A 26,954-nucleotide genomic window follows, 5' to 3' on the forward strand; every position below is an offset into this window, starting at 1 on the left:
GTGGCAAGAATACACAGAAGAACTGTATAAAAAAGATCTTCATGACCAAGATAATCACAATGGTGTGATCACTCACCTAGAGCCAAACATCCTGGAATGTGAAGTCAAGTGGGCCTTAGGAAGCATCACTACGATCAAAGCTAGTGGAAGTGATGGAATTCCAGTTGAGCTATTTCAAATCCTGAAAGATGATGCTGTGAAAGTGCTGCACTCAATATGCCAGCAAATTTGGAAAACTCAGCAGTGGCCACAGGACTGGAAAAGGTCCGTTTTCATTCCAGTCCCTAAGAAAGGCAATGCCAAAGAATGCTCCAACTACTGCACAACTGCACTCATCTCACACGCTAGTAATGCTTAAAATTCTCCAAGCCAGGCTTCAGCAATACATGAACCGTGAACTTCCAGATGTTCAAGATGGTTTTAGAAAAGGCAGAGGAACTAGAGTTCAAATAGCCAACATCTGCTGGATCATCGAAAAAGCAAAGCAGTTCCAGAAAAACACCTATTTCTGTTTTACTGACTATGCCAACGCCTTTGATTGTGTAGATCACAATAAACTGTGGAAAATTCTGAAAGAGATGGGAATACCAGACCACCTGACCTGTCTCATGAGAAACCTGTATGCAGGTCAACAGTTAGAACTGGACATGGATCAACAGACTGGTTTCAAATAGGAAAAGGAGTACGTCAAGGCTGTATATTGCCACCCTGCCTATTTAACTTATATGCAAAGGACATCATGAGAAATGCTGGACTTGAAAAAGCACAATCTGGAAACAAGATTGCCGGGAGAAATATCAATAACCTCAGAGATGCAGATGACACCACCCTTATGGTAGAAAGTGAAGAAGAACTAAAGAGCCTCTTGATGAAAGTGAAAGAGGAGAGTGAAAAAGTTCAACATTCAGGAAACTAAGATCATGGCATCCGGTCCCATTACTTCATGGCAAATAGATGGGGAAACAGTGGAAACAGTGCTTTCTTTATTTTGGGGGGCTCCAAAATCACTGCAAATGGTGACTGCAGCCAAGAAATTAAAAGATGCTTACTTCTTGGAAGGAAAGCTATGAAAAATCTAGACAGCATATTAAAAAGCAGAGACATTATTTTGCCTACAAGTTCCATCTAGTCAAGGGTATGGTTTTTCCAGTAGTCATGTATGGATGTGAAAGTTGGACTATAAAGAAAGCTGAGCACCGAAGAATTGATGCTTTTGAACTGTGGTGTTGGAGAAGACTCTTGAGGGTTCCTTGGACTGCAAGGAGATCCAACCAGTCCATATTAAAGGAGATCGGTTTGGGTGTTCATTGGAAGGACTGATGTTGAAGCTGAAACTCCAATACTTTGGCCACCTGATGCAAAGAGCTGACTCATTTGAAAAGACCCTGATGCTGGGAAAGATTGAGGGCAGGAGGAGAAGGGGATGACAGAGGATGAGATGGTTGGATAGCATCACTGACTCAATGGACATGGGTTTGGGTCAACTCTGGCAGCTGGTGAAGGACAGGGAGGCCTGGCGTGCTGCTGTTCATGGGGTCACAAAGAGTCTGACAGGACTGAACGACTGATCTTTAAAGAAATAGTACTAGCAGGACTGTTGAAAGATGACTTAGTAAATAGCTTCCCATTTCTAAAAAAGAGAAGTAGCTGTAGAAAAGGAAAATAAATGGAAGGGTTGGCATAATCTTAGTAAAAATGTAGGAAAAAAAGGATAAAAATTATGAATGCATGGCAGCCATAGTGGTAGTAGTAAGATGACTCACATTAGCATTAAGATGACTCTTAAATACCAGTTTTACCTGAATTGAATAAGAAAGTTCATATAAGGAGAGTAAAAGAAGGTAAACACAATGCTTTTTGGCCTTTTGCTTAGAAGTATATACTCTTATCAGTTTAGAATCTGATACATATTCTGAGGACAATGAATTAAATGTATTTCTGGAACTATGAGATGGAAAGGGAGCTTGCTCCATCCACTCCACTCATCAATCTGGTATTACTGTACTTTCAAGAATTATACACCCACTTCCAGGGAAAACTTTTAAAAAGAGAGTAAACACAAATGGAACTACATAAACTGTCTGAAGGTTTAACATGCATGGAGTCTTCACAAAGTAATGTGATGGTTAAGACTTCAATTAAAATCATTCTAAAAATCTCCCTAGGAGCAAAGAAGCTAGTGACTACTATGATAACATGACAGAAACAATCCATTCCATTTCCAGAGATGTGCACCTACAAAGTTGGGTTAGTATCATTTTGAGATGATTCCAAGCACTTTAAAAATATGGATAGAATCTTAAATATAAAAAGTATGAGAAACCATTAGCAATTTTTATAAAATGGTGGTGAAGGTTAATTTTCTCTTTATTTACTAATGTATAATTATATAATATTTATTAGCAAAATTTCACATTTTTTATTCAGTAATCTGAGTGAAATGGAGGGAGGTATTCACCTACAAGCATGTGTGATAAATGTTTGTTTCCTTTGAGTTAAAAAGTGGCATAAATGTGCCAAACACAAATGAAATACATTAGTGAGCTACATAGTAACTAAGTTAGTTTTTCTAAATATTATAATCAATTGTCTTTAAATAGAAAGACTTACCAATCTGCATGTAAGACCAATAATTGCTACTGGAGTCTGTGCAGACTGAGAAATGTCAAGAAGGTTATAGAGGAGTGTTTGGTTTTTATGATGAGCAAAAAGATCAAATTCATCTAATATGAAGATCACTGGGCAACTACCAGTCCGGTCACCTAAGAGAAAACAATAGTTTTATACTAATAAGCAGTTATATCAACCTTTCTTAAATTTCCAAACTATTTAGTACATTTCATTTTCTAAAACAACAAAAGTACACTGTTAACCTACTTTGGGTAGGGCACTTATGAATCCATGTACAAATATTCAACAAAAAAATTATTCAAAAGAGAAAATAGCTCCTATTGCCCTCAACTACTTCAGTCTAATTACCAGACTTCTAGTAGCTTTATGATGAAAAGTTAAGAAAATCATTTAAATGACTGAAGATTATTGTTTTTTTAAATTATGTAAATAATTCTTCTATCATCAGAAAATGGACAAAGATTTTTTAACCTACATAGACCAAAATACTTTGGGTTTAAATATAAAAGTACATAAAACCATTACTTCAAAACAGACTCACTTTTAGTTAGAAATGCAAAGTAAGTCTTCCCCTGCAAATAATTTTTATAAACAATGGTAACACTATGAAGTTTAACCAAAGCTACTTTAACTCCTACTAACGACAATTTCAACATTTCAAAAATAGGGAAAACTTCCACATGACTCTGGATTCATTTTTCTCACTACAACAAAGGAAAGTGCTTTAGGAGAACAAGTACTATTTCCTTAAGGTCAAAGGCTTTATATCTGCATAAAAAAGTGAAAAAACCCTGGTAAAAAAAAAAGGTTAATTAATAATTCTTTTAATTATTAATATCAGATATTATAGTTTGGATAATACTATATAAAAGATAATAAAACATATACATTAACCTACAAGACATTAAAACTACAGGGACCACTCAGAAGTCTAGACACAGACCTACATAAGAGAGAAATTTCATTTTTGATAAAATATAGTATTACATAACAATGGAGAATTGGTATATTCAAGCTATCTCCACTTTCCACCTTTCCAAAACAAATTCCAGCTAAATTATGAATTATAAGTGTATGTACTGGATGAAAATATAAGTGAATGTCTTTAAAGTATGAAGAAAACTTTTGATTATGTAAATAATTTAAAACTTCTATTCATCAGAAAAGTCCAAACCAAAATAAGAAAAAAACAAGTGCAAAAATTCTCACAGTAAGTATGAGGTAAACCACCAAAATAAAGCAAAGAACAGGAAAAACACAAATCAGGAAATATCTGTGGCCAATTAAAATTTGATAGGAATATCATGAGTACCCAAATTATTAAAATTAAACTGAAAATATTTTTCTATTAAAAAAGCAAACAGAAAAAACAACTGTTTGAGGTTCGTTTAAAAAAAAGTACTTTAAAATATGTTTAGCAAATGGATCTCCTAGGGTAATTTGGTAATTAATATTTATGCTTTTAAATGTGAAAACTTTAACCCAGTATTCTACTCACTGTAATTTACCCCAGGAAATCTGGATGATCATTTAAGCATTTCTTCCTAATTATACAAAATCAGAAATAAAAGTTGATAGCTGGTGATTTATAAGTTATAATTTATTATGTTACAATTTTAAAATAACTTATATTTTAAAAATGAGATATATGAAAACCATAAAAATGATCATGCACTCAATATTTAGAGACACAGAGATGCTTACAACATACTATGAGTAACTGAAAAGATGTACATCTCACAATAAAATAAAAAACATTTCATTCTTATAAAAATTATACTAATGATATACTACAGGTGAATAAAGATATGAAATAAAATGTTAATTGGAATAATCACTATTAATAGGGATTTCAGTGGTCATTATTTTTTATATTTATTTTTTATAAAGCATACTATCAAGGGAAAAATACAGCTAAACTATTGATACTGTTAAATAAGCTAATATTTACCTTTTTTTAAAGCTTCCAGAAGAAATGAAAGGTTTTCAGCAAAACTACCCTGAATAATAAAAAAAGACACCATGACTAGATGTTTATCAAAATAAAGAATAAAAGAGGGCTATGACTCCAGACACTGTATAGATAGTTTTATCTATTTTTCTTGTAAATGAAAATCATTGGCCAGATTCTGAGCTCCATCTCTTGTATGCTTACAATCTGAAACTTTAATATAAAAGTACAGATGGCCTAACACTGGAAATGGGATTATGCCATGTTCAAAATTTTATATTTTCTGGATAAAAATCTGTAAAAATTTAATCAAAGGTAGTTTTTAAGAGTTGATATTCTCTAAACACAAGCAGAGAAAAAAAGAAATTCACTGTACTTTTATCTTCAAATGTGTCAGTCTGTTGCAAGTCTCAAACCTGTACCACTAAAAAAATGACCATGAATTTGAATGAGATCCCAAAGGAAAAGAAGAAGAAACCCGTCTCAAACATTAGACAATGCAACAGTGTTTCTCTATTGAAGAGCAGATTATAGAATTTGTATATATCATATCAAATTTGGCTGTCTTTACTTGGATCACGGCCAATACATTTTTGGGTACAATTTAAATATTCTGGATGGAAATTAATAGAGTAGCATATGAATTATCCAGATGTTCCAGCTTGTGGATAAAGGCCTTGTTAAAATATTTTTTCACTGAAGTCCTTAATTTTTACTTCATTCAAATTTCTTAATTTAAAGAAACTGTGAACTTTAAACTTGAGGAGATGTAAAGGACAAAAGACACCCACTTGTTTGTTTCCCAATTGAGAGAACTGACATAAAATAACATAATATGTTTTAAAGAGCTTCTATACATTTTGTGATGATTACATGCTGTCAAGAAATATTATTTCCAAAGTAGGCAGAGCAACAATGGATGTGAGAGTTAGACGGTGAAGAAAGATGATTGCCAAAGAATTGATGTTTTTGAACTGTGGTGTTGGAGAAGACTCTTGAGAGTCCCTTGGACTGCAAGGAGATCCAACCAGTCCATTCTACAGGAGATCAGTCCTGGGTGTTCATTGCAAGGACTGATGCTAAAGCTGAAACTCCAATACTTTGGCCACCTCATGCGAAGAGCTGACTCACTAGAAATTCAGACTCTGATGCTGGGAGGGATTAGGGGCAGGAGGAGAAGGGGACGACAGAGAATGAGATGGCTGGATGGCATCACCAACTCGATGGAGGTGGGTCTGAGTGAACTCCGGGAGTTGGTGATGGACAGGGAGGCCTGGCGTGCTGTGATTCATGGGGTTGCAAAGAGTCGGACACGACTGAGCGACTGAACTGAAGTATATATTTATATAAATATACACATACATATATGTGTGTGTGTATAAAAGTATATAGAAATTTGCTCTAAGTACACAAAACAGAAAGGCTCTGGGGTTAAATGACTTAGATGCTTAATGTCCAGCCTTTGTTATTTTATGACTTTAGACACACTATGTCTCTTAGCCTCCAGGTGCCTAATCTATATAATGTAGGAGTTAAACTAATAATCTGTATATGTGAGGATTATGATATCAATAGTAATGACTAGGATGGTAAGTAGCTGTGCCATGAATTATTTCATACAATCCAATACAAACAGCAATATTTAGAGAAGTCAGAAACACAAATCTACATCAAGTGGAAACCAAAAGCCAAACAGATTCTATGTAACAGTAACTGCTTTGCCAAGGCGGCCACTATCTTTTACACTATATTCTGGACAAGGGGAAAACAACAGATTTCAGAAGGAACATTTGAACTTGCACTTCAAAAACCTGTAGGTAATGGAAGGTAACACAGCACTGGTTCAACTTTTTAGAGATAATTTTTCACTAACTGGAGGACAACTGCTTTACAATGTTGTCTTAGTTTCTGCATGATTCAGCTCTAAGTATAAATATTAATATATCCCTTCCTTCTTGAGCCTCCCTTTCATTCTTGCCCATCATCACAGAGCACCGAGCTGAGCTCCATGTGTTACACAGCAGTTTCCCACTAGCTATGTATTTTATACATAGCTCAACTTTCAGTTCAGTTCAGTTCAGTCGCTCAGTCGTGTCTGACTCTCCGCGACCCCATGAATCACAGCACGCCAGGCCTCCCTGTCCATCACCAGCTCAACTTTACTTATAGTTAATTTTTAAAGAATGAAATTACTAGATGTTAGGTGGCTCACACAACAATGGCAGTGTTACTATAGTCCATAATACACAGTTTAGAGGAACACCACTGCATCATCACCAGTGACCAGAAAATGAATCTGAAATGTACACAACCCACTTCAATTGCATTAAGCTGAGGAGTCACTTCATGATGAAAATTACCTCAGCTTCAAGTTAAATTAATCAAGTTTCCCTTGAGCCTAATAAATCAAGTTGATAGGTAAAATATTTAATACAAGTTTCAAAACATTTCTAAACAGTTTAAATTATTTATGTTCACTGCCCTGAGATCCCAAGGTACAATAATGATGTGTAACTTTCTGAGGAACATTTTAATAGTAAAATATAACTGACATTTGCACAGTATCTTAGCATCCAATTTAAAAAATAAACAAAAATAATTATGTTTAATACTTCTTTTCATCTTTAGAATAAATGTGTGATGTATAATAAGACAATGCCAATGTAACTGGTGAGGGATCTGTAATTCATAGATACTTATTAAACACGATATACAGGGAGTCAACAGTTATAGTAAATAGTTATAGTCAATAGTTACAAATCTACCATTTGTAGCTTCAATTCAGTACATTTTCTACTACTCCCATGCAATCCAAGTCTCTTAAGACTAGAAACAGACTAATAGAGTGTAATATTTTTAAAAGCAGATTAATCTATCTCCAAGGGTAGAGAATCAGAATATTTTTCTAACTCAGATAATATTTAAACAAATCTTGATTTCTTAAACTATTTTATAACTAATATGAAAAATGAAAGTGAAAGCCACTCAGGCATGTTTGACTCTTTGCAACCTCATGGACTGTAGCCCGCCAAACTCCTCTGTCCATGGGATTTTTCAGGCAAGAATACTGGAGTGGGTTGCCATTCCTTTCTCCAGGGAATCTTTCTGACCCAGGGATTGAACCTGGGTCTCCTGCCCTACAAGCAGATTCTTTACTGTCTGAGCCACTGGGGAAGCCCTAATATAACCAATAAAATCTACTTCAAAAAGTCTAAACTTAAAAGATTTGATGAATAAATATATCCTATACACTGTACATTCTTATGACAAGAATCTTATATATTTCAATTTAGAATCTCTGAACCATTCCTACTCTTCCAAAATATAAACAGGTCCATGCTATACAGACTTTACTTTGAATCCTATTTAATAAAATAATGAAAATGATACTTACAAAAACTTTATCTCCAACTACATTTTCCAGATTTAACTGTCTTGTGATTTCCTTTAGGGCAATTTTATCATTGATCTGCAGCAGTCCTGAAATAAAGACCATTTAAAAGTAGGTCATAAAAATGAAATAAGTATTTGATACAATGCAGATTGTTTTCTAGTCAGTAAGCTTTTTAATGCTTTTAAAATTTTAACTAGAAAGAAAAAGTCAAAACTTTTTAGTTTACATTATTTCCATTTTAAAATTTAATAGTGAAAACATTAAATAGACTCAAAGAACTGTCTTCCTTGGAATTAATGTTATTTAAAAAAAAGATAAGAACACATGTACACCCATGGCTGATTCATGTCAATGTATGACAAAAATCACTATAATACTGTAAAGTAATTAGCCTCCAATTAAAATAAATTTTAAAATAAGAAAATCTATACAAGAAAAATGAGACCTTATGTGCCATTATTAATAATTTTTTTCTAAAAATATTGTGCATAGTGTGCTAAAGTCTGTTAAAACAAAGATTTAGTTTTCAAAATATATATATTAATGCAGATTTAAAATATATGAGTAAATTTCATCTCAGAATGTAAAAAGCTCATATGCTTACATCATTCCAATGGCAAAATGAGAACATACTTACCATTTAAGTGAACTTGTAATACGTTTTCACTCACTCCTTCTACTTCCATTAGTTCTTTCAAAGCATGGTTTATTAACTAAATAATATTAAAAAGTTTATGAAATATTTAATAACAAGTAAAAGATGATAAGCCCATATTCTTTTTTAAACTATGAGTAATAGGAACAGAATATTAACAGCTGTCATTTAAAATTAACAATTAAATTTGCAGATTCTCCACAGACAGAAAGTTCAACTAGAACTTCTAATGTCTGATTTAGTAAGATGTCAGAACTAGGACTGATGCCACATTCTCTCAATCAGCTACCCAAACTTCTGATAAATGTTTAGAAATAACCCTTAAGTTTTCAAAGGAAATACTTCTTTGCAGCAGAAGTCACATAAAACTACAGGCATCTAAGAACTTTACGTTTCAGTCAGTTTGTTACATGTCTACAGTACTGACTCTACAAAATTATTATTGAAATCAGTTAAAAGCTATTGAAAATAAGTACCAGAACAATACTAAATGACTGCAAAATATCCACCCTCAATACATCAATTTCTGTGAAATACTGTGAACTACTTTACATGTTACCTTGAAATGAAAACCAAAAAAGAAATACAAAGAGGTTAAGCTAAACATGAGATGCTGCCTTTGTTAGTTGTTAGGTAAGCAGAGAAAGCCCTTATTAAAGTACCTTAGATCTCACAACAAAAAAAATTATTACTATAGCAATATACTTCAAATATAAAGTGTGTTCATGCTAAGATGCTTCAGTAGTGTCCGACTCTTTGCAACTCCAAGGAGCCTGCCAGGCTCCTCTGTTCATGGAATTTTCCAGGCAAGAATACTGAGATGGGTTGACATTCCCTTCTCCAGGGGATCTTCCTAACTCAGGGATCGAACTCATGACTCATGTCTCCTGCACTGGCAGGTGGGTTCATTACCACTAGCATCATCTGGGAAGCCCAAAATACAATAGTAATTTACTACTAAAAATACCCAGAAAGTGTTAAACCATCTTAAAATGTTCAATTATAAAGCTTCACATTTTTATAATTAGTTTTCTATGCCACATACTTAACATTTTTTATATTTCTGATTTGTGACATCTTATCACTCATACTGCACTATTATATATATCTCTTCATATTAATACTACATCTATTTTCTGAAATTTGAAAATAAATAGAATTAAAAAACAAGAAGATTTTAAAAAGGAAGAGTGATGGACTATTCTTGCTATATGAAAATAGAAGTAGAAGGGTACTATCACAAAATATATAGCTCAGGAAATTAGGCTATGTATACAACAAAAGTGGAATCAAACTTAATGAGGACAAAAAGGATTATTCCACAAAGTCATTGAGACAACTGGTAAAACTATTTTGAAAAACAAAATACTATTTGTATTTGCAGTATTTTACCACTATTTGTCACTGCAATATCTTTGTGAAACAACAACAAAAAAGCAAAATCCCTCATTTCAAATCATCAGGTTTCACAACAGGATATCAAACATATTTAAAGCATATGGTACTACACCTCAGATCACAGATAATCTAAATCCATTAAAAAAGAAAGACAACCTCAAAATGTCAACTGTCATACTATGAGTGAAAGCCGAGCAGAGAAAAGTTACATTCTTAGAGAAAACTGTCAGAAGATGAGGTGGTACTTCTCTGTCTTTGGATCAAGTCAGATCCTATCATCAGAGTTAGCCCCAAATTATCCTAACTTGCTTCTCAAAATATAGCCTGTATGGCATCTTCTTAGCAATCTGCTATGTTCTTGCACCTGCCTCGCGATACTTTACTTACATAATATTTATATTTCCCTGGCTCTGATTTTACGTTTAAAATCACTTTAGGCTTGATAAATTGTTCAAAACCATTTCAAATTCTTTGCAGAATGAAACAGGGTCAATAATAATACCTTTATTTCACAGATGCAAGGGGAGAGTTATATAACAGGTTTATAGGCTTCTTTCCACTAAATTTACTTTACCATCAAGTTACTATGATTTGTGTGAATTAGCTCACATTTTTGTGAGGTGTGTGTGTGTGTGGTCTAAAACGATCATTTAAATATATTAGCAAGCATGTCTTCAAATTTTAGTTCCACTCTTGATATTGCTAAAATTTACTGTGTAATTAGCTAGGTTAACAATCATAAGTCAGAATTTTTTTTTCCCAAGGAGACAATGTCATCTTTTCAATATTTTATACTAGATTATGTACTAAAAAAACCCCTTAGTTCGTTATGTTACATTAACCAGCATAATCAATTTGGATACCCCATTTCCACATTCTTTGTAGCTAAAAATTAATGTTACAAATGTACTTGTATAGTTTGCTTTGAACTTCCAGCATCCAGAGGTTTTTATGCTTTTATTACTATTCCCAAATACTTTCAGGGACACAATATTCAAGAATATGCAACCAGAAGAAACAAACTAGAAGAAAGTTTAACCATCTAGCAAGTCTAATTTCTGTGTAGAAGAGTATTTTCCAGAGTTAAATCTGTCATTTGGAACCATATCTATTTTTAAAATAAAATGTTTGAAATACAACAAACCACAGAATTTGTTATCTTTACCACTTAACTGAAGATTTTCAATTTTTGTATTTTAGACAGTTTGGCTAAGGGTAGTATTTTCAATATACTGCAATCTTAAGTTCAAATTTCTGTAATTATACTAATATTACTAACACATGGTTATACTAAGCTATGATACATATAATTATACTAATTATATGATATAATAATACTCTTATCTAAGAATAACCTATTTTGTATCTCAGGACAGGCCCACACAAAACAAATCATCAAAGTGAGGACTTAAACAATGTTTCTCAGCTTTCTGACCCTTCAATATTCAAGCACAGTAGGAATAAATTAAATTATACCACAATGGAATACCATGTATGGTTTTTTCCATACTTCAGTTAATTCACATTAGATAAATTATTTCAAAGCACCAGAACATGGTGTTGTACCCATAGACTTGTAGAATCCTTAATGTAAACAATGGACTTTAATTAGCAAAGTTTCAACATAGCTTCATTAACAAATGTACCACAGTAAGGCAAGATGTTAATGACAGGGAAAACTGTGCCAGGGTGCGTGTGTGTATGAGCGTGTGTCTGTGAGAGAAAGATTACGTGGGAACTCTGTACTGTCTGCTTACTTTTTCTGTAACAAATATATCTATTTTAGCCAATTTACTAATGAAATAGAGTATACAGGTTTAATTTGTATTTACTTATACATTTTTGTAAGCGTTCACATATCTCTATTTCCTTTTTTGTAAACTTCCTGTATGCTTTAAGAGACAAACTTCCAAGATGAAAGTTCAGAATAAATTAAATCATTAGCAGTTCAAATTACACTTCTGGCTTGACACTTTGATGCATGAATGACTGAGATTCAACTTCTCTGTTGTGGGCCATTTTACTTCAAGATGCACAGTGTATGATGGAAAAACAGGTGTAATGTACTAATTTCTTAGATCTCATTTTCTCCTATACTGATACAAGAGTATCACTATAGAGCTCTTTGAAGAATTAAAGTATCACGTAAAAATGTTCTTCAAACATAGTAATAATGTGTTTTCCAAAAACAATAATTAAAACTGGAAAAAAAAGGAAAATCATTCTTTTACTAAAGAAAGAATTAAATTCACATCAAGAGGGTTTGCAGAGTTACAGTTTTTATGACCTAAAAACTTTGGTCATAAACTTTGATATAACCTGTGAAACTTTCACACTGCTAAGAAACAGCAATTCTACAAGCATCTAGACAAGGAAAAATCGCATATAAACTCAAACAAGTTAGCTGTGGTGGTCATCAGTGAGGTTAAGCGTACTTCTGGTTAACCTCCCTTTCTAGGTACCTAGTAAAATTGCACTGCCCTGCTCTCTTGAAACTAGGTGTGACTATGTGACTCGCTCTGGTCAGATAAGTGTGAGATGAGCTCTGTAGCACCTCTGGGTAGGAACTTTAAGAATGTCCCTGATCTATTAGGCCTTCTTTCCTCCACTGGGGTGTTAGTGGAGGAACATGCTGCAGTAACAACACCATTTCTTCTGAGTGAAGACAGAGAACAGTGCCCCCTTGCTGCTACACAGTGTGGGGACACAGCAAAAGCAAACAACAAACTTGTGTCAAGACACTGAAATTTAGGGTTGGTATGACTGCATAATCTAAACTATCCAGATTGAAACAGCAGTTTATAAAGGGAAAAGAAAAGCCTGCCCTTGGAATTTTCCAATAAAACACAAACTGAATAAACTCTATGTGATTTCAAGGGAGGAAAAAAAAAAGTGACGGAAGAGTTTAATCCCAGTCATTTATAAATAACGTGCAAAATAATTTATTTAAAATATTCTTTTTACATTTCCCCATGTTACTCAACTTCGTATTTCTTTTATATTTATGTGTTCTGAAGGAGTTAAGTGATTTGTTTTGTTAACTAGGTTGCTGGGTTTTTTTCCCTTGCCTTCAACCAACTTCCCACTCTGTAGTTTTAAAATTAGACTGCATGGTCATATAGTTCACCCCTCAAAAAGCATAAAAAGATATATAGTGAAAAGAGCCTTAACCTCAGATCCCATATCCCACTCAACAAATAACCCACTATGTTACTGTTTAATATTTCAGAAAGACATTTGTTGACGTTGTTCAGTGGCCACGTTGTGTCTCTCTGTGACCCCATGGACTGCAGCACACCATAAAGAAGATGTAAGACGTAAAAATAGCCAAAAAGTACGTGAAAAGATGTTCAGCATCAATAACTATTCAATTCAGGTCAGTCGCTCAGTCGTGTCCGACTCTTTGCAACCCCATGAATCACAGCACGCCAGGCCTCCCTGTCCATCACCAAACTCATGTCTGTTGGTTAAATCAATAACTATTAGAGAAATGCAAATCAAAACTACAATGAAGTATCACTTCACACTGGTCAGAATGGCCATCAACAATAAAATCAACAAACAATACATGCTGGAGAAGGTATGGAGAAACAGAACCTTCCTATACTGTTGATGGGAATGTAAACTGGTACAGTCACTATGGAGAACATGACAGCGGTTCCTTAAAAAACTAAAAATACAATATCAAGACCCAGAAAACCCACTTCTAGGCGTTTACCGGAAGAAAACCATCATTTGAAAAGATTCATACACCTTGATATTCAGCTCAGGGCATGGAAGCAACCTAAATGTCCATCAGCAGAGGAGAAGGTAAAGAATATGTGGTGCATATATATATTTATACACAATGGAATATTCAGAAAGTTCACTCATTCAGTCATATCCAACTCTTTGTGACTCCATGGACTGCAGCATGCCAGGCCTCCCTGTCCATCACCAATTCCCAAAGTTACACAAACTCATATCCATAGACTTGGTGATGCCATCCAACCATCTCATTCTCTGTCATTCCCTTCTCCTCAGCCTTTCCCAGCATTAGGGTCTTTTCCAATGAGTAGGGTCTTCGTATCAGGTGGCCAAAGAACACTCTCACTGGAAAGGATACTCCAAGCTCCAACAGGAGCTTCAGCTTCAGCATCAGTCCTTCCAACAAATATTCAGGACTGATTTCCTTTAGGATGGACTGGTTGGCTCTCCTTGCGGTCCAAGGGACTCTCAAGAATCTTCTCCAACACCACAGTTCAAAAGCTTCAATTCTTCAGTGCTCAGCTTTATAGTCCAACTCTCACATTCGTACATGACTACTGGAAAAACCATAGCTTTGACTAGACAGACCTCTGTTGGCAAAGCAATGTCTCTGCTTTTTAATATGCTGTCTAGGTTGACCATAGCTTTTCTTAAAAGGTACAAGCGTCTTTTAATTTCATGGCTGCATTCACCATCTGCAGTGATTTTGGAGTTCCCCAAAATAAAGTCTGTCATGTTTCCATTGTTTTCCCATCCATTTGCTATGAAGTGATAGGACCAGATGCCATGATCTTAGTTTCTGGAATGTTGATTTTAAGCCAACTTTTTCACTCTCCTCTTTCACTTTCATTAAGTGGCTCTTTAGTTCTTCTTCACTTTCTGCCATAAGGGTGGTGTCATCTTCATCTCTGAGGTTATTTCTCCTGGCAATCTCGATTCCGGCTTATGCTTCATCAAGTCTAGCATTTCTCACGATGTACTCTGTGTATAAGTTAAATAAGCAGGGTGACAATATACAGTCTTGACATATTCCTTTCCCAATTTGGAACCACTCTGTTGTTCCATGTCAAGTTCTTACTGTTGCTTCTTGACTAGTAGATTTCTCAGGAGGCAGGTCAGATGGTCTGTTATTACCATCTCTTTAAAAATTTTCCACATTTGTTGTGATCCACACAGTCAAAGGCTTTGGCATAGTCAACAAAGCAGAAGTAGATGTTTTTCTGGAACTCTCTTGCTTTTTTGATGATCCAATGGATTTTGGCAATTTGATCTCTGGTTCCTCTGCCTATTCTAAATACAGCTTGAACATCTGGAAGTTCACGGTTCACGGACTGTTGAAGCCTGGCTTGGAGAATTTTGAGTGATACTTTGCTAACGAGAGAGATGAGTGCAATTGTGTGGTAGTTTGAACATTCTTTGGCATTGCCTTTCTTTGGGATTGGAATGAAAACTGAATGGAATATTACTCAGCCATAAAAAAGAACAAAATAAAGCCATCTGCAGGTACATGAGTGGACCGAGAGATTGTCGTATCAAAAGTTAGACACAGACAAATATCATATGATATTATGTACATGTGGAATATTTTAAAAAAGGGTACAAATGAACTTATTTACAAACCAGAAGTAGAGTCACAGATGTAGAAAACAAACTTGTGGCTACCAGGAGGAAAAAAGGAACAGATAAATTGGGAGACTGGGGTTGACTTATACATAGTACTATACATAAAATAGGCAACTAATAAGGACCTACCGTATAGTACAGAGAACTCTACATAATATTTTGTAATGGCATATATGGGATAAGAATCTAAAAAGAATGGATGTAAGTATATGTATAACCAATTCACACTGCTGTATATCTGAACCTAACACAACATTGTAAATCAATGATACTCCAATAAAAATTTAAATATATACATTTCTGGGAACTTTTGTTTACAGAGAAATCAACAATATGATTTTTCCCTTTTTTAGACTATATACAAATATTTCCATATTCTTTTTTTATGTAATTAATTTATTTTTTATTGGAGGCAAATTATTTTACAATATTATATTGGTTGGTTTTGCCATACATTGACATGAATTCACCCCGGGTTTACATAAGTTCCCACTCCTGAACCCCCCTCCCGAACCCCCCTCCCAACTCCCTCCTCCCTTTATCCTCCCTCTGGGTCATCCCCGCATGCCAGCCCCGAGCATCCTATAACATGCATTGACCCTGAACTAGTGATTCATTTCACATATGACAACATACGTGTTTCAATGACATTCTCCCAAATCATCCCACCCTCACCCTCTCCCACAGAGTCCCAAAGACTGATCTATACATCTGTGTCTCTTTTGCTGTCTCGTATACAGGGTTATCATTTGCATCTTTCTAAATTCCATATATATGCGTTAGTATACTGTATTGGTGTTTTTCTTTCTGGCTTACTTCACTCTGTATAATAGGCTCCAGTTTCATCCACCTCATTAGAACTGATTCAAATGTATTCTTTTTAATGGCTGAATAATACTCCATTGTGTATATGTACCAAAGCTTTCTTATCCATTCGTCTGCCGATGGACATCTAGGTTGCTTCCATGTCCTGGCTATTATAAACAGTGCTGCAATGAACATTGGAGTACATGTGTCTCTTTCAATTCTGGTTTCCTCGGTGTGTATGCCCAGGAGTGCGATTGCTGGATCATATGGCAGTTCTATTTCCAGTTTTTTGAGGAATCTCCACACTGTTCTCCATAGTGGCTGTACTAGTTTGCATTCCCACCAACAGTGTAAGAGGGTTCCTTTCTCTCCACATCCTCTCCAGCATTTATTGCATGTAGACTTTTGGATAGCAGCCATTCTGACAGGTGTGAAATGGTATCTCATTGTGGTTTTGATTTGTACATCTCTGATTATGAGGGATGTTGAGCATTTTTTCATGTGTTTGTTAGCCATCTTTATGTCTTCTTTGGAAAAATGTCTGTTTAGTTCTTTGGCCCATTTTTTGATTGGGTCATTTATTTTTCTGGAATTGAGCTGCAGGAGCTGCTTGTATATTTTGGAGATTAATCCTTTATCAGTTGCTTCATTTGCTATTATTTTCTCCCATTCTGAAGGCTGTCTTTTCACCTTGCTTATAGTTTCCTTTGCTGTGCAGAAGGTTTTGATTTTAATTAGATCCCATTTGTTTATTTTTGCTTTTATTTCCAGTATTCTGGGAGGTGGGTCTTGGAGGATCCTGCTGTGATTTATGTCGGAGACTGTTTTGCCTACGTTCTCCTCTAGGAGTTTTATAGTTTCTGGTCTTACATTTAGCTCTCTAATCCATTTTGAGTTTATTTTGGTGTATGGTGTTAGGAAGTGTTCTACTTTCATTCTTTTACAAGTGGCTGACCAGTTTTCCCAGCACCACTTGTTAAAGAGACTGTCTTTTCTCCATTTTATATTCTTGCCTCCTTTGTCAAAGATGAGGTGTCCATAGGTGCATGGATTTATCTCTGGGCTTTCTATTTTGTTCCATTGATCTATATTTCTGTCTTTATGCCAGTACCATACTGTCTTGATGACTGTGGCTTTGTAGTAGAGCCTGAAGACCGGCAGGTTAATTCCCCCAGTTCCATTTTTCTTCCTCAAGATTGCTTTGGCTATTTGAGGTTTTTTGTATTTCCATACAAATTGTGAGATTATTTGTTCTAGTTCTGTGAAAAATATCTTTGGTAGCTTGATAGGGATTGCATTGAATGTATAAATTACTTTGGGTAGTATACTCATTTTTACAATATTTACTCTTCCAATCCATGAGCATGGTATATTTCTCCATCTGTTAGTGTCCTCTTTGATTGCTTTCAGTAGTGTTTTATAGTTTTCTATGTACAAGTCTTTTGTTTCCTTAGGTAGATATATTCCTAAGTATTTAATTCTTTCCATTGCAACAGTGAATGAAATAGTTTCCTTAATGTCTCTTTCTATTTTCTCATTATTAGTGTATAGGAATGCAAGGGATTTCTGTGTGTTGATTTTATATCCTGCAACATTACTGTAATCCTTGATTAGCTCTAGTAGTTTTCTGGTAGAGTCTCTAGGGTTTTCTGTGTAGAGGATCATGTTATCAGTGAACAGTGAAAGTTTTACTTCTCCTTTTCCAATTTGGATTCCTTTTATGTCTTTTTCTGCTCTGATTGCTGTAGCAAAAACTTCCAGAACTATGTTGAATAGTAGTGGTGAGAGTGGGCACCCTTGTCTTGTTCCTGACTTTAGGGGAAATTCTTTCAGTTTTTCACCATTGAGGATAATGTTTGCTGTGGGTTTGTCATATATAGCTTTTATTATGTTGAGGTATGTCCCTTCTATTCCCACTTTCTGGAGGGTTTTTATCATAAATGGATGTTGAATTTTGTCAAAGGCTTTCTCTGCATCTATTGAGATAATCATATGATTTTTATTTTTCAGTTTGTTAATGTGGTGTATTACGTTGATTGATTTGCGGATATTGAAAAATCCTTGCATTCCTGGGATAAAGCCCACTTGGTCATGATGTATGATCTTCTTAATATGTTGTTGGATTCTGATTGCTAGAATTTTGTTAAGGATTTTTGCATCTATGTTCATCAGTGATATTGGCCTGTAGTTTTCTTTTTTTGTGGGGTCTTTACCAGGTTTTGGGATTAGGGTGATGGTGGCCTCATAGAATGAGTTTGGAAGTTTCCCTTCCTCAGCAATTTTCTGGAAGAGTTTGAGTAGAACAGGTGTTAGCTCTTCTCTAAATTTTTGGTAGAATTCGGCTGTGAAGCCGTCTGGACCTGGGCTTTTGTTTGCTGGAAGATTCCTGATTACAGCCTCTAGTTCCGTGCTTGTGATGGGTCTGTTCAGATTTTCTATTTCTTCCTGGTTCAGTTTTGGAAACTTGTACTTTTCTAGGAATTTGTCCATTTCTTCCAGGTTATTCATTTTACTGCCATATAATTGCTGATAGTATTCTCTAATAATCCTTTGTATTTCTGTGTTGTCAGTTGTGATCTCTCCATTTTCATTTCTAATTTTATTGATTTGGTTCTTCTCTCTTTGTTTCTTGATAAGTCTGGCTAGCGGTTTGTCAATTTTATTTACCTTCTCAAAGAACCAGCTTTTGGCTTTGTTGATTTTTGCTATGGTCTCTTTTGTTTCTTTTGCATTTATCTCTGCCCTAATTTTTACAATTTCTTTCCTTCTACTGACCCTGGGGTTCTTCATTTCTTCCTTTTCTAGTTGCTTTAGATGTAGAGTTAGGTTATTTAGTTGACTTTTTTCTTGTTTCTTGATGTGTGTCTGTGTTGCTATGAACTTCCCCCTTAGCACTGCTTTTACAGTGTCCCAGAGGTTTTGGGTTGTTGTGTTTTCATTTTCATTCATTTCTATGCATATTTTGATTTCTCTTTTGATTTCTTCTATGATTTGTTCATTATTCAGCAGCGTGTTGTTCAGCCTCCACATGTTGGCATTTTTAATAGTTTTTCTCTTGTAATTGAGATCTAATCTTACTGCATTGTGGTCAGAAAAGATGCATGGAATGATTTCAACTTTTTTGAATTTACCAAGGCTAGATTTATGGCCCAGGATGTGATCTATCCTGGAAAAGGTTCCATGTGTGCTTGAGAAAAAGGTGAAATTCATTATTTTGGGGTGAAATGTCCTATAGATATCTATTAGGTCTAACTGATCTATTGTATCATTTAAAGTTTATGTTTCCTTGTTATTTTTCTGTTTAGTTGATCTATCCATAGATGTAAGTGGGGTATTAAAATCTCCCACTATTATTGCATTATTGTTAATTTCCCCTTTCTTACTTGTTAGTAATTGTCTTACATATTGTGGTGCTCCTATGTTGGGTGCATAAATATTTATAATTGTTATATCTTCATCTTGGATTGATCCTTTGATCATTATGTAGTTTCCTTCTTTGTCTCTTTTCACAGCCTTTGTTTTAAAGTCAATTTTATCTGATATGAGTATTGCTACTCCTGCTTTCTTTTGGTCTCTATTTGCATGGAATATCTTTTTGCAGCCCTTCACTTTCAGTCTATGTGTGTCCCTCGTTTTGAGGTGGGTCTCTTGCAGACAACATATATGGGGGTCTTGTTTTTGTATCCATTCAGCCAGCCTTTGTCTTTTGGTTGGGGCATTCAACCCATTTACGTTTAAGGTAATTATTGATAAGTACGATCCCGTAGCCATTTTCTTTATTGCTTTGGGTTCGAGTTTATACACCCTTTCTGTGTTTCCTGTCTAGAGAAGATCCTTTAGCATTTGCTGTAGAGCTGGTTTGGTAATGCTGAATTCTCTCAGCTTTTGCTTGTCTGTAAAGCTTTTGATTTCTCCTTCATATGTGAATGAGATCCTTGCTGGGTACAGTAATCTGGGCTGTAGGTTATTTTCTTTCATCACTTTAAGTATGTCTTGCCATTCCCTCCTGGCCTGAAGAGTTTCTGTTGAAAGATCAGCTGTTATCCTTATGGGAATCCCCTTGTGTGTTATTTGCTGTTTCTCCCTTGCTGCTTTTAATATTTGTTCTTTGTGTTTGATCTTTGTTAATTTGATTAATATGTGTCTTGGAGTATTTCGCCTTGGGTTTATCCTGTTGGGGACTCTCTGGGTTTCTTGGACTTGGGTGATTATTTCTTTCCCTATTTTAGGGAAGTTTTCAACTATTATCTCCTCAAGTATTCTTTCATGGTCTTTCTTTTTGTCTTCTTCTTCTGGGATTCCTATGATTCGAATGTTGGAGCGTTTAACATTGTCCCAGAGGTCTCTAATATTGTTCTCATTTCTTTTAATTTGTTTTTCTTTTTTCCTCTCTGTTTCATTTATTTCTACAATTCTATCTTCTAACTCGCTTATCCTGTTTTCTGCCTCTGTTATTCTACTGTTTGTTCCTTCCAGAGTGTTTCTGATCTCATCTATTGCATTATTCATTGTATATTGACTCTTTTTTATTTCCTCTAAGTCCTTATTAAACCTTTCTTCCATCTTCTCAATCTTTTTCTCCAGGTTATTTATCTGTAACTCCATTTTGCTTTCCAGATTTTGAATCATTTTCACCATCAAAATTCAAAATTCTTTATCAGGTAGATTCCCTATATCTTCCTCTTTTGTTTGTGTTGATGGGCATTTATCTTGTTCCTTTACTTGCTGGGTATTTCTCTGCCTCTTCATCTTGCTTATAATGCTTTGCTTGGGGTGGCCTTTCCTTCTTCTGGCCGTTTGTGGAGTTCTTTTTCTTATGTAGTTTTCTCGTTGTGTGTGGGGTTGGACAGGTGACTTGTCAAGGTTCCCTGGTTACGGAAGCTTGTGTCGGTGTTCTGGTGGGTGGAGCTGGATTTGTTCTCTCTGGAGTGCAATGAAGTGTCCAGTAATGAGTTATGAGGTGTCAGTGGGTTTGGAGTGACTTTGGGCAGCCTGTATATTGAAGCTCAGGGCTAGATTCCTGTGTTACTGGAGAATTTACGTGGTACGTCTTGCTCTGGAACTTGTTGACCCTTGGGTGGTGCTTGGTTTTAGTGTAGGTATGGAGACGTTTGATGAGCTCCTATCGATTAATGTTCCCTGGAGTCAGGAGTTCTCTGGTGTTCTCAGGATTCGGGCTTAAGCCTCTTGCCTCTGGTTTTTGGTCTTATTCTTGGAGTAGCCTCTAGACGTCTCTGTCATTTCCAAGGTGGTTCCTTCTGTTTTAGCTTCTGTTTGCTGGTCTCTTCAGTGTCTAATTTCCTCCCTGATACTAGGGGGTGGGTGGACACTTTTTAAGGCTCAGTTGTTCAGTCCTGTTCTGGGAGGGGAGGAACGCTGCAGATGAATATCTCTGGCGTCTGTGGGGAGTGCTCGCAGCGTCTCGGCCACACTGGGTTTGCCCCCGCTCACAGCACATGTGCTGTCCCAGTCTACACTGCACAGGCTCTAGGTTGCTCTGCCGGGAACTGTCCGAGGCCGGCGCCGGGTTGTATGCACTTCCCAGGTCTGAGCGGCTCAAGTTCAGGTTCTCAGGTACTCCACAAAGGCGCAGACTTGGTTGGGCCTGCGTTTTGTGCCTTCCCTGGTCCGAGCAGTTCAGGGGACCAGGTGTTTGGCGAGCACTGTCTCTGCGACTTATCGCCTCCCCAGTCCCCGCCACTCAGTTTTCTGGGTATACAACCGGCGCACCTTCTCAGCTGGATATCAACCGGCCCAAGCCCAAGAAGTCCTGATTAGCAACAAGCCTGTCTGCAGTTTGTATCAGATGCCTTTCTGGGGCCGCGGTTGCCCGCTCCAGCTCTGGCTGTGCTCCCTGCCTGTCTCCGCGGGGGATGGGGGATGGGCCAACCGCAGCCGGCTCGCTCTGCTCAGTCCTTTATTCTGTGAGCGGGGCTGGCCGAGTCTTAGGTTAGAGCTTTCCCACAGTCTGCTTTGCTCTCCCCAGTTCTCTCAAACTGTTCTCGCGGCATTCAAGCCCAGTCCTCTCTCTAAGCAGTTCAGCCGGCTCCTCCCTGCCCAGCCCCCGCTAGCTAATGGCGTATGCAGGCGTCTGCGCTGCTTCTCCGCTGAGAGTTACCGTTTGGCGGGTAGTCTGTGGGTTTTAAAAAAATTTTTAAAAAAAGAGGGTTATGTGGCCCTCTGATCTTCCAAGGCTCGCCACAGATTCGCCAGTGAGAGTGTTTCCTGGTGTTTGGAAACTTCTCTCTTTTTAAAGCCTCCCTTCCCAGGACGGAGCTCCGTCCTTACTTCTTTTGTCTCGCTTTTTATCTTTTATGTTTTTTCCTACCTCCTTTCGAAGACAATGGGCTGCTTTTCTGGGTGCCTGACATCCTCTGCCAGCATTCAGAAGTTGTTTTGTGGACTTTACTACGCGTTCAAATGTTCTTTTGATGAATTTGTGGAGGAGAGAGTGGTCTCACCGTCCTATTCCTCCGCCATCTTGTTCCTGACCTTCCATATTCTTTTTTACTGCAGTATCATAGTCCATTACACGGATGGATGTATCAAGATTTATTAATCAGAATTCTGAGGGTCATTTATACTGTTTCTAATTCTGAACTACTAATAAACATTGCTGTAATGAGTAACTATACACATACCATTTCACAAAGATAAATTCCTAGAAATGTTGCTGAGTCAAAAGGTATGCACATTTGTAATATGGTTAGATTTTGTCTAATTCTAATTTACACCACCAGCAAGAACATCAGTATGTTATCAGTTTTATAGATTTTTTGTTAACCTGATAGAAAAAATTACTATATTTTTATTTAATTTACCAGATTATGAGTGAAATTAAACATGTTTCTAAGTTTAAAACTGATTTGTATTTAATTTCCTATGACCTCTCTGTGTATATCTTTCCTCAGTTTTTCTACTGTTAATAGAGTTGTTGCTTTAGTAATAGTCTCATAGCTAAAAAGTATATTAGTCACATAATTTTCCGATAAAAACTACCCTAAATAGCACTGAAGTCAAACATGAAGAAAAATCATAATAAAAAAAACTAAGAATAAAGAACTAGTGGTTGTATACAAGCACTAAGTCAAAGAACTGAACTAAAGAGTTAAAAATAAATATTGTAATAAATGTGATTATAATAAATGAAAAAAATTTTAAAGAAAATAAATTATTTAGATCTAAATCTCCAATTTATGTACTACAAACAATACTGGAAACAGATGATGACAGTAAAATCCTAAAGTCCTAATTTCCCAATCTTTACATAATGTACAAATTGTATTGCTTAAAAATTAAAAACATAATTCTATTTCTATTTTATATAGTTGTACTTAATATTAAATAGTACATAAGACACAATTTTACTTGTATACATAGTAAAAAAAATGTCTATTAGTGAGAAATCTAAATTTACTGCATGGAATATAGCAAAAACAGATTATACAATTACATAGTAATATTTGTAATATAATAGCCATAACTGGTCTTACGCACTGAATAAAAAAGTAAAAAGAGAAAACAAGCTTAAAAAAAGCAAGAGCTATTGTTTTGATGGACATGAGTTTGAGTGAACTCCGGGAGTTGGTGATGGACAGGGAGGCCTGGCGTGCTGTGATTCATGGGGTCGCAAAGAGTCAGACACGACTGAGCGACTGAACTGAAAGTAATATAATAAAGATGGAAAGCAGAAGAGAACTCTAGAAGACACGAATGTGTATATTAAAAAAACTTGCCTGAGTTAGGTTTACACAATAAACTAAAAGAAAAAAAATGCCTGATATGATAGCTACCTAATCTACAAATAGAGAAAATATCATGCCTAGCATGCAGGGTTAAAGAATAAATAACAGAATATAAATAAAAGGTACAGGAACATGCTCAATAAATGCCAGTTTGCTTTGTTCATTGGCAATCACAAATTCTTGAAGGACCAAAGACCACAATGGAACAAATAACATTTGAAAATTTGTTAGTGAGGAAAAACAAGGTAAAAAAAGGTCAAAAAAACAAGTCTAACTTTATAAAGGCTTTGCATGTATTCTATGACTTAAAATTTAAAACAAAAAATGCTAGTAACACAAGGATGAAAATAATCAAAAACATTTTCAGTGTTGTCCAAAAGACTCATCACATGCCTACAAAGCAAAGGAATGCCAGAAATCAACAGCTTTTACCATGGTCTTTCCTGAACCTCGGGGTCCAATAATGAGAACAGAGTTACTTTCTCCATGGATAGCAGTTCTTTTTAGCAGCTCAACTAAGTGTCTGAAATGACATAAAGAGGCCAAAATTTAAAAAGCAAAGCTGTAATAATTTGCTAGGTAATACTTTTTAAAATAGTCTTACAGAGAAAAACAGAAATACTGATTCTCTAGAACCCTCAAGAAGAAACCAAGTAAGACTGAAATATTGTGGTCTTTATGATGGGATGGGATAGGAACAACTGTGGCAACTCTTAGGACCTTTCACTCCACAGCTGGCTGCTCAGCATTAGGGGTAAGCTCAGAAATCTCTCCATAATATCAAATGACAGGAATGATACAAGATTGAAAGTTAGAGTTTTTTTCATTATGGAAATTTGTATATCTGCTCTCCCTTCACAACAAGTCATTTTTTTAAAAACAAAGCAAAACTTTTTACCTCTATAAAAATGTTCGCTATCCTTGTTTAAGACAAAATCTGTGGATGACAATTTCTGCAAAACCTAAAGGGTATCTATAAGTAGTTTTATAACAGACAAGTGGATAGTTAAACTTACTTATATTGTATTTGTACTCCAAAGAGGTTACCATGTGGACTCTGATGACAAAATCTTTCACGTAAAATTCTTTGTACCTGATAAAAATAAAGTGAATAAAAATGAAAACATTATATGTGCAATCAAAAATTAACACGTAAATATATTTATAGCAGTTAAGAGTTAGGTATTAATGAATCAATTCAGCTCTCCCCAAATAACTTGTCATCATGAGGTCTGGCATTTTCAAGCGGTAAAATTAACAGTTTTTGTTTTCCAGGTGGCACTAATGGTAAAGAATCTGCCTGCCAATGCAGGAGATATAAGAGATGTGGGTTCAATCCCTGGTTCAGGAAGATCCTCTGGAGGAGGGCATGGCAACCCACTCCAGTATTCTTGCCTGGAAAGTCCCATGAACAGAGGCACCTGGCAGGCTACGGTCCATAAGGTTGCAAAGAGTTGGACATAACTGAAACGACTTAGCAGCAGCAGCAAGTCCCAGAAAAAGGGTAAGAATTTACTTATGAAGCTTTCAACAAGAGAGCTTTATGATGTTACTTTAGTTACATCAGCAATTTGAGGGCTGTTTTAATGTATGTGAATAAATGAATACCTCATTTGGGGTAATATGTCAGTCAAGGAATAAAGAAGGAGAGAATTTAATCTAATCTAATAATGCTCATGAACCATACCTCAGTCTTTGAGTTTAGTCACTCAGTCTTATCGGACTGTGTGATCCCATGCACTGTAAACCACCAGGCTTCTCTGTCCATAGGATTTCCCAGGCAAAAATACTGGAGTGGACTGCCAGCTCCTTTTCCAGAGGATCTTTCCAACCCAGGGATTGAACACAGGTCTCCAACATTGCAGGCAGATTCTTTACTATTGGAGCCACCTAGAGACCAACATATCTAAACTGGTTTAGCTCAAGTCCTATCTTTCTGTACCTCTCATGGAAGTCAGGATTCTGAGGAAACAAAAGAAACTTTAAAGTCCACACAGTTACTGAGGACCTATTAGATACGGAGCACAAAACTACTAAAAGAATATGATCTATGCCTTTAAAAATGCATATATATTAGTAAGAAATGACACAGTCAGTAATTTGCAAAAAACTAGTAACCTAGCATTAAGGAGATGTTCAAATATATGGAAGAAATTATACTCATCTAGGATATAAAATAAGAAATCACTGAAAGTAATTAAAATTATTCTCAAGAGTTAAATTTTTATTTTGCCTTAAAACGGAGCACTCAGATACTGCTGTAAAAAAGAAATGTCAACCAATCACATTCTATAAAGAGATGGACCATCAAAATCGTTCCTTTTCTGAATTTGATGCTAACAAAGTGTTCAGTGACAAAAACCTTAGGAGGTTATTTCAGATTTATCTCCAACAGCAGCAATAAGAAGCTGCCAATATTATTTGCTTCTTGCAGACTAAAGTGTGCAGTATGGGAGTGATCCTTCATGTATCAACGAAAAAAATCTGGGTTCACTTTATATGTACCAGAGGCACAGCGAAGCAAATTATTCACTGGGGATAAAATAATCCCTACTTAGGATTTAGGAGGAAGTGGAAAGAATAGGAAGATTGGTGTCCGAGAGACAATACACTATTCTGGCAGGCCTGTTTTGAAGATTAATGAAGATAGTAATCTGTAATACAATATAATTATTATATAGGAAATAGCTGATATCTATAAAAAAATCTAAGGAATCAAACACACATTCAACTAATCATAGTGTGTATTCCTCCCCCTATATAAGATCACTGTAAATCAAAACACAAACCTCAGTGTTTTTCTTGATTTAAACTTAATTGAAGCCTATAGAGAGACAAGTATGAATAAAATACAAGATAGAGAAAAAGTGAAGCGAAGCTGTAGTGAATATTCAGAGGTTCCAAACTTCTAAAGTGAGTTGATGTGAAAGTTAAACAGGTAGGTACATGTATAGAAATTAATTTAGGTGTACGGGGAAGATTTGCATTATTTACAAAGATATG

The 26,954-nt window shown here is 35.7% G+C and overlaps 1 protein-coding gene and 1 pseudogene across 2 annotated transcripts in view; one reads left to right on the forward strand and one right to left on the reverse strand.

Moving 5' to 3' along the window:
* The window catches only part of ORC4 (origin recognition complex subunit 4), a 97,578-nt gene that overhangs the window by 24,483 nt on the left and 46,141 nt on the right, over window positions 1–26,954 (reverse strand). For both annotated transcript variants that reach the window (XM_055398924.2, XM_055398922.2), the window contains 6 exons: window positions 24,968–25,044; window positions 24,384–24,474; window positions 8,614–8,689; window positions 7,977–8,062; window positions 4,583–4,631; window positions 2,611–2,762 (listed from right to left, as the gene is read on the reverse strand). In XM_055398924.2, the coding sequence (XP_055254899.1) occupies window positions 2,611–2,762; window positions 4,583–4,631; window positions 7,977–8,062; window positions 8,614–8,689; window positions 24,384–24,474; window positions 24,968–25,044 (531 nt within the window). The remainder of the gene's footprint in view (window positions 1–2,610; window positions 2,763–4,582; window positions 4,632–7,976; window positions 8,063–8,613; window positions 8,690–24,383; window positions 24,475–24,967; window positions 25,045–26,954) is intronic.
* LOC129538747 (U2 spliceosomal RNA) lies at window positions 1,850–2,027 on the forward strand (annotated as a pseudogene).

This window comes from Moschus berezovskii, chromosome 2 (assembly GCF_049115385.1).
Source record: "Moschus berezovskii isolate FMDL1 chromosome 2, NW_MosBer_1.0, whole genome shotgun sequence".
NCBI lineage: Eukaryota > Metazoa > Chordata > Mammalia > Artiodactyla > Moschidae > Moschus > Moschus berezovskii.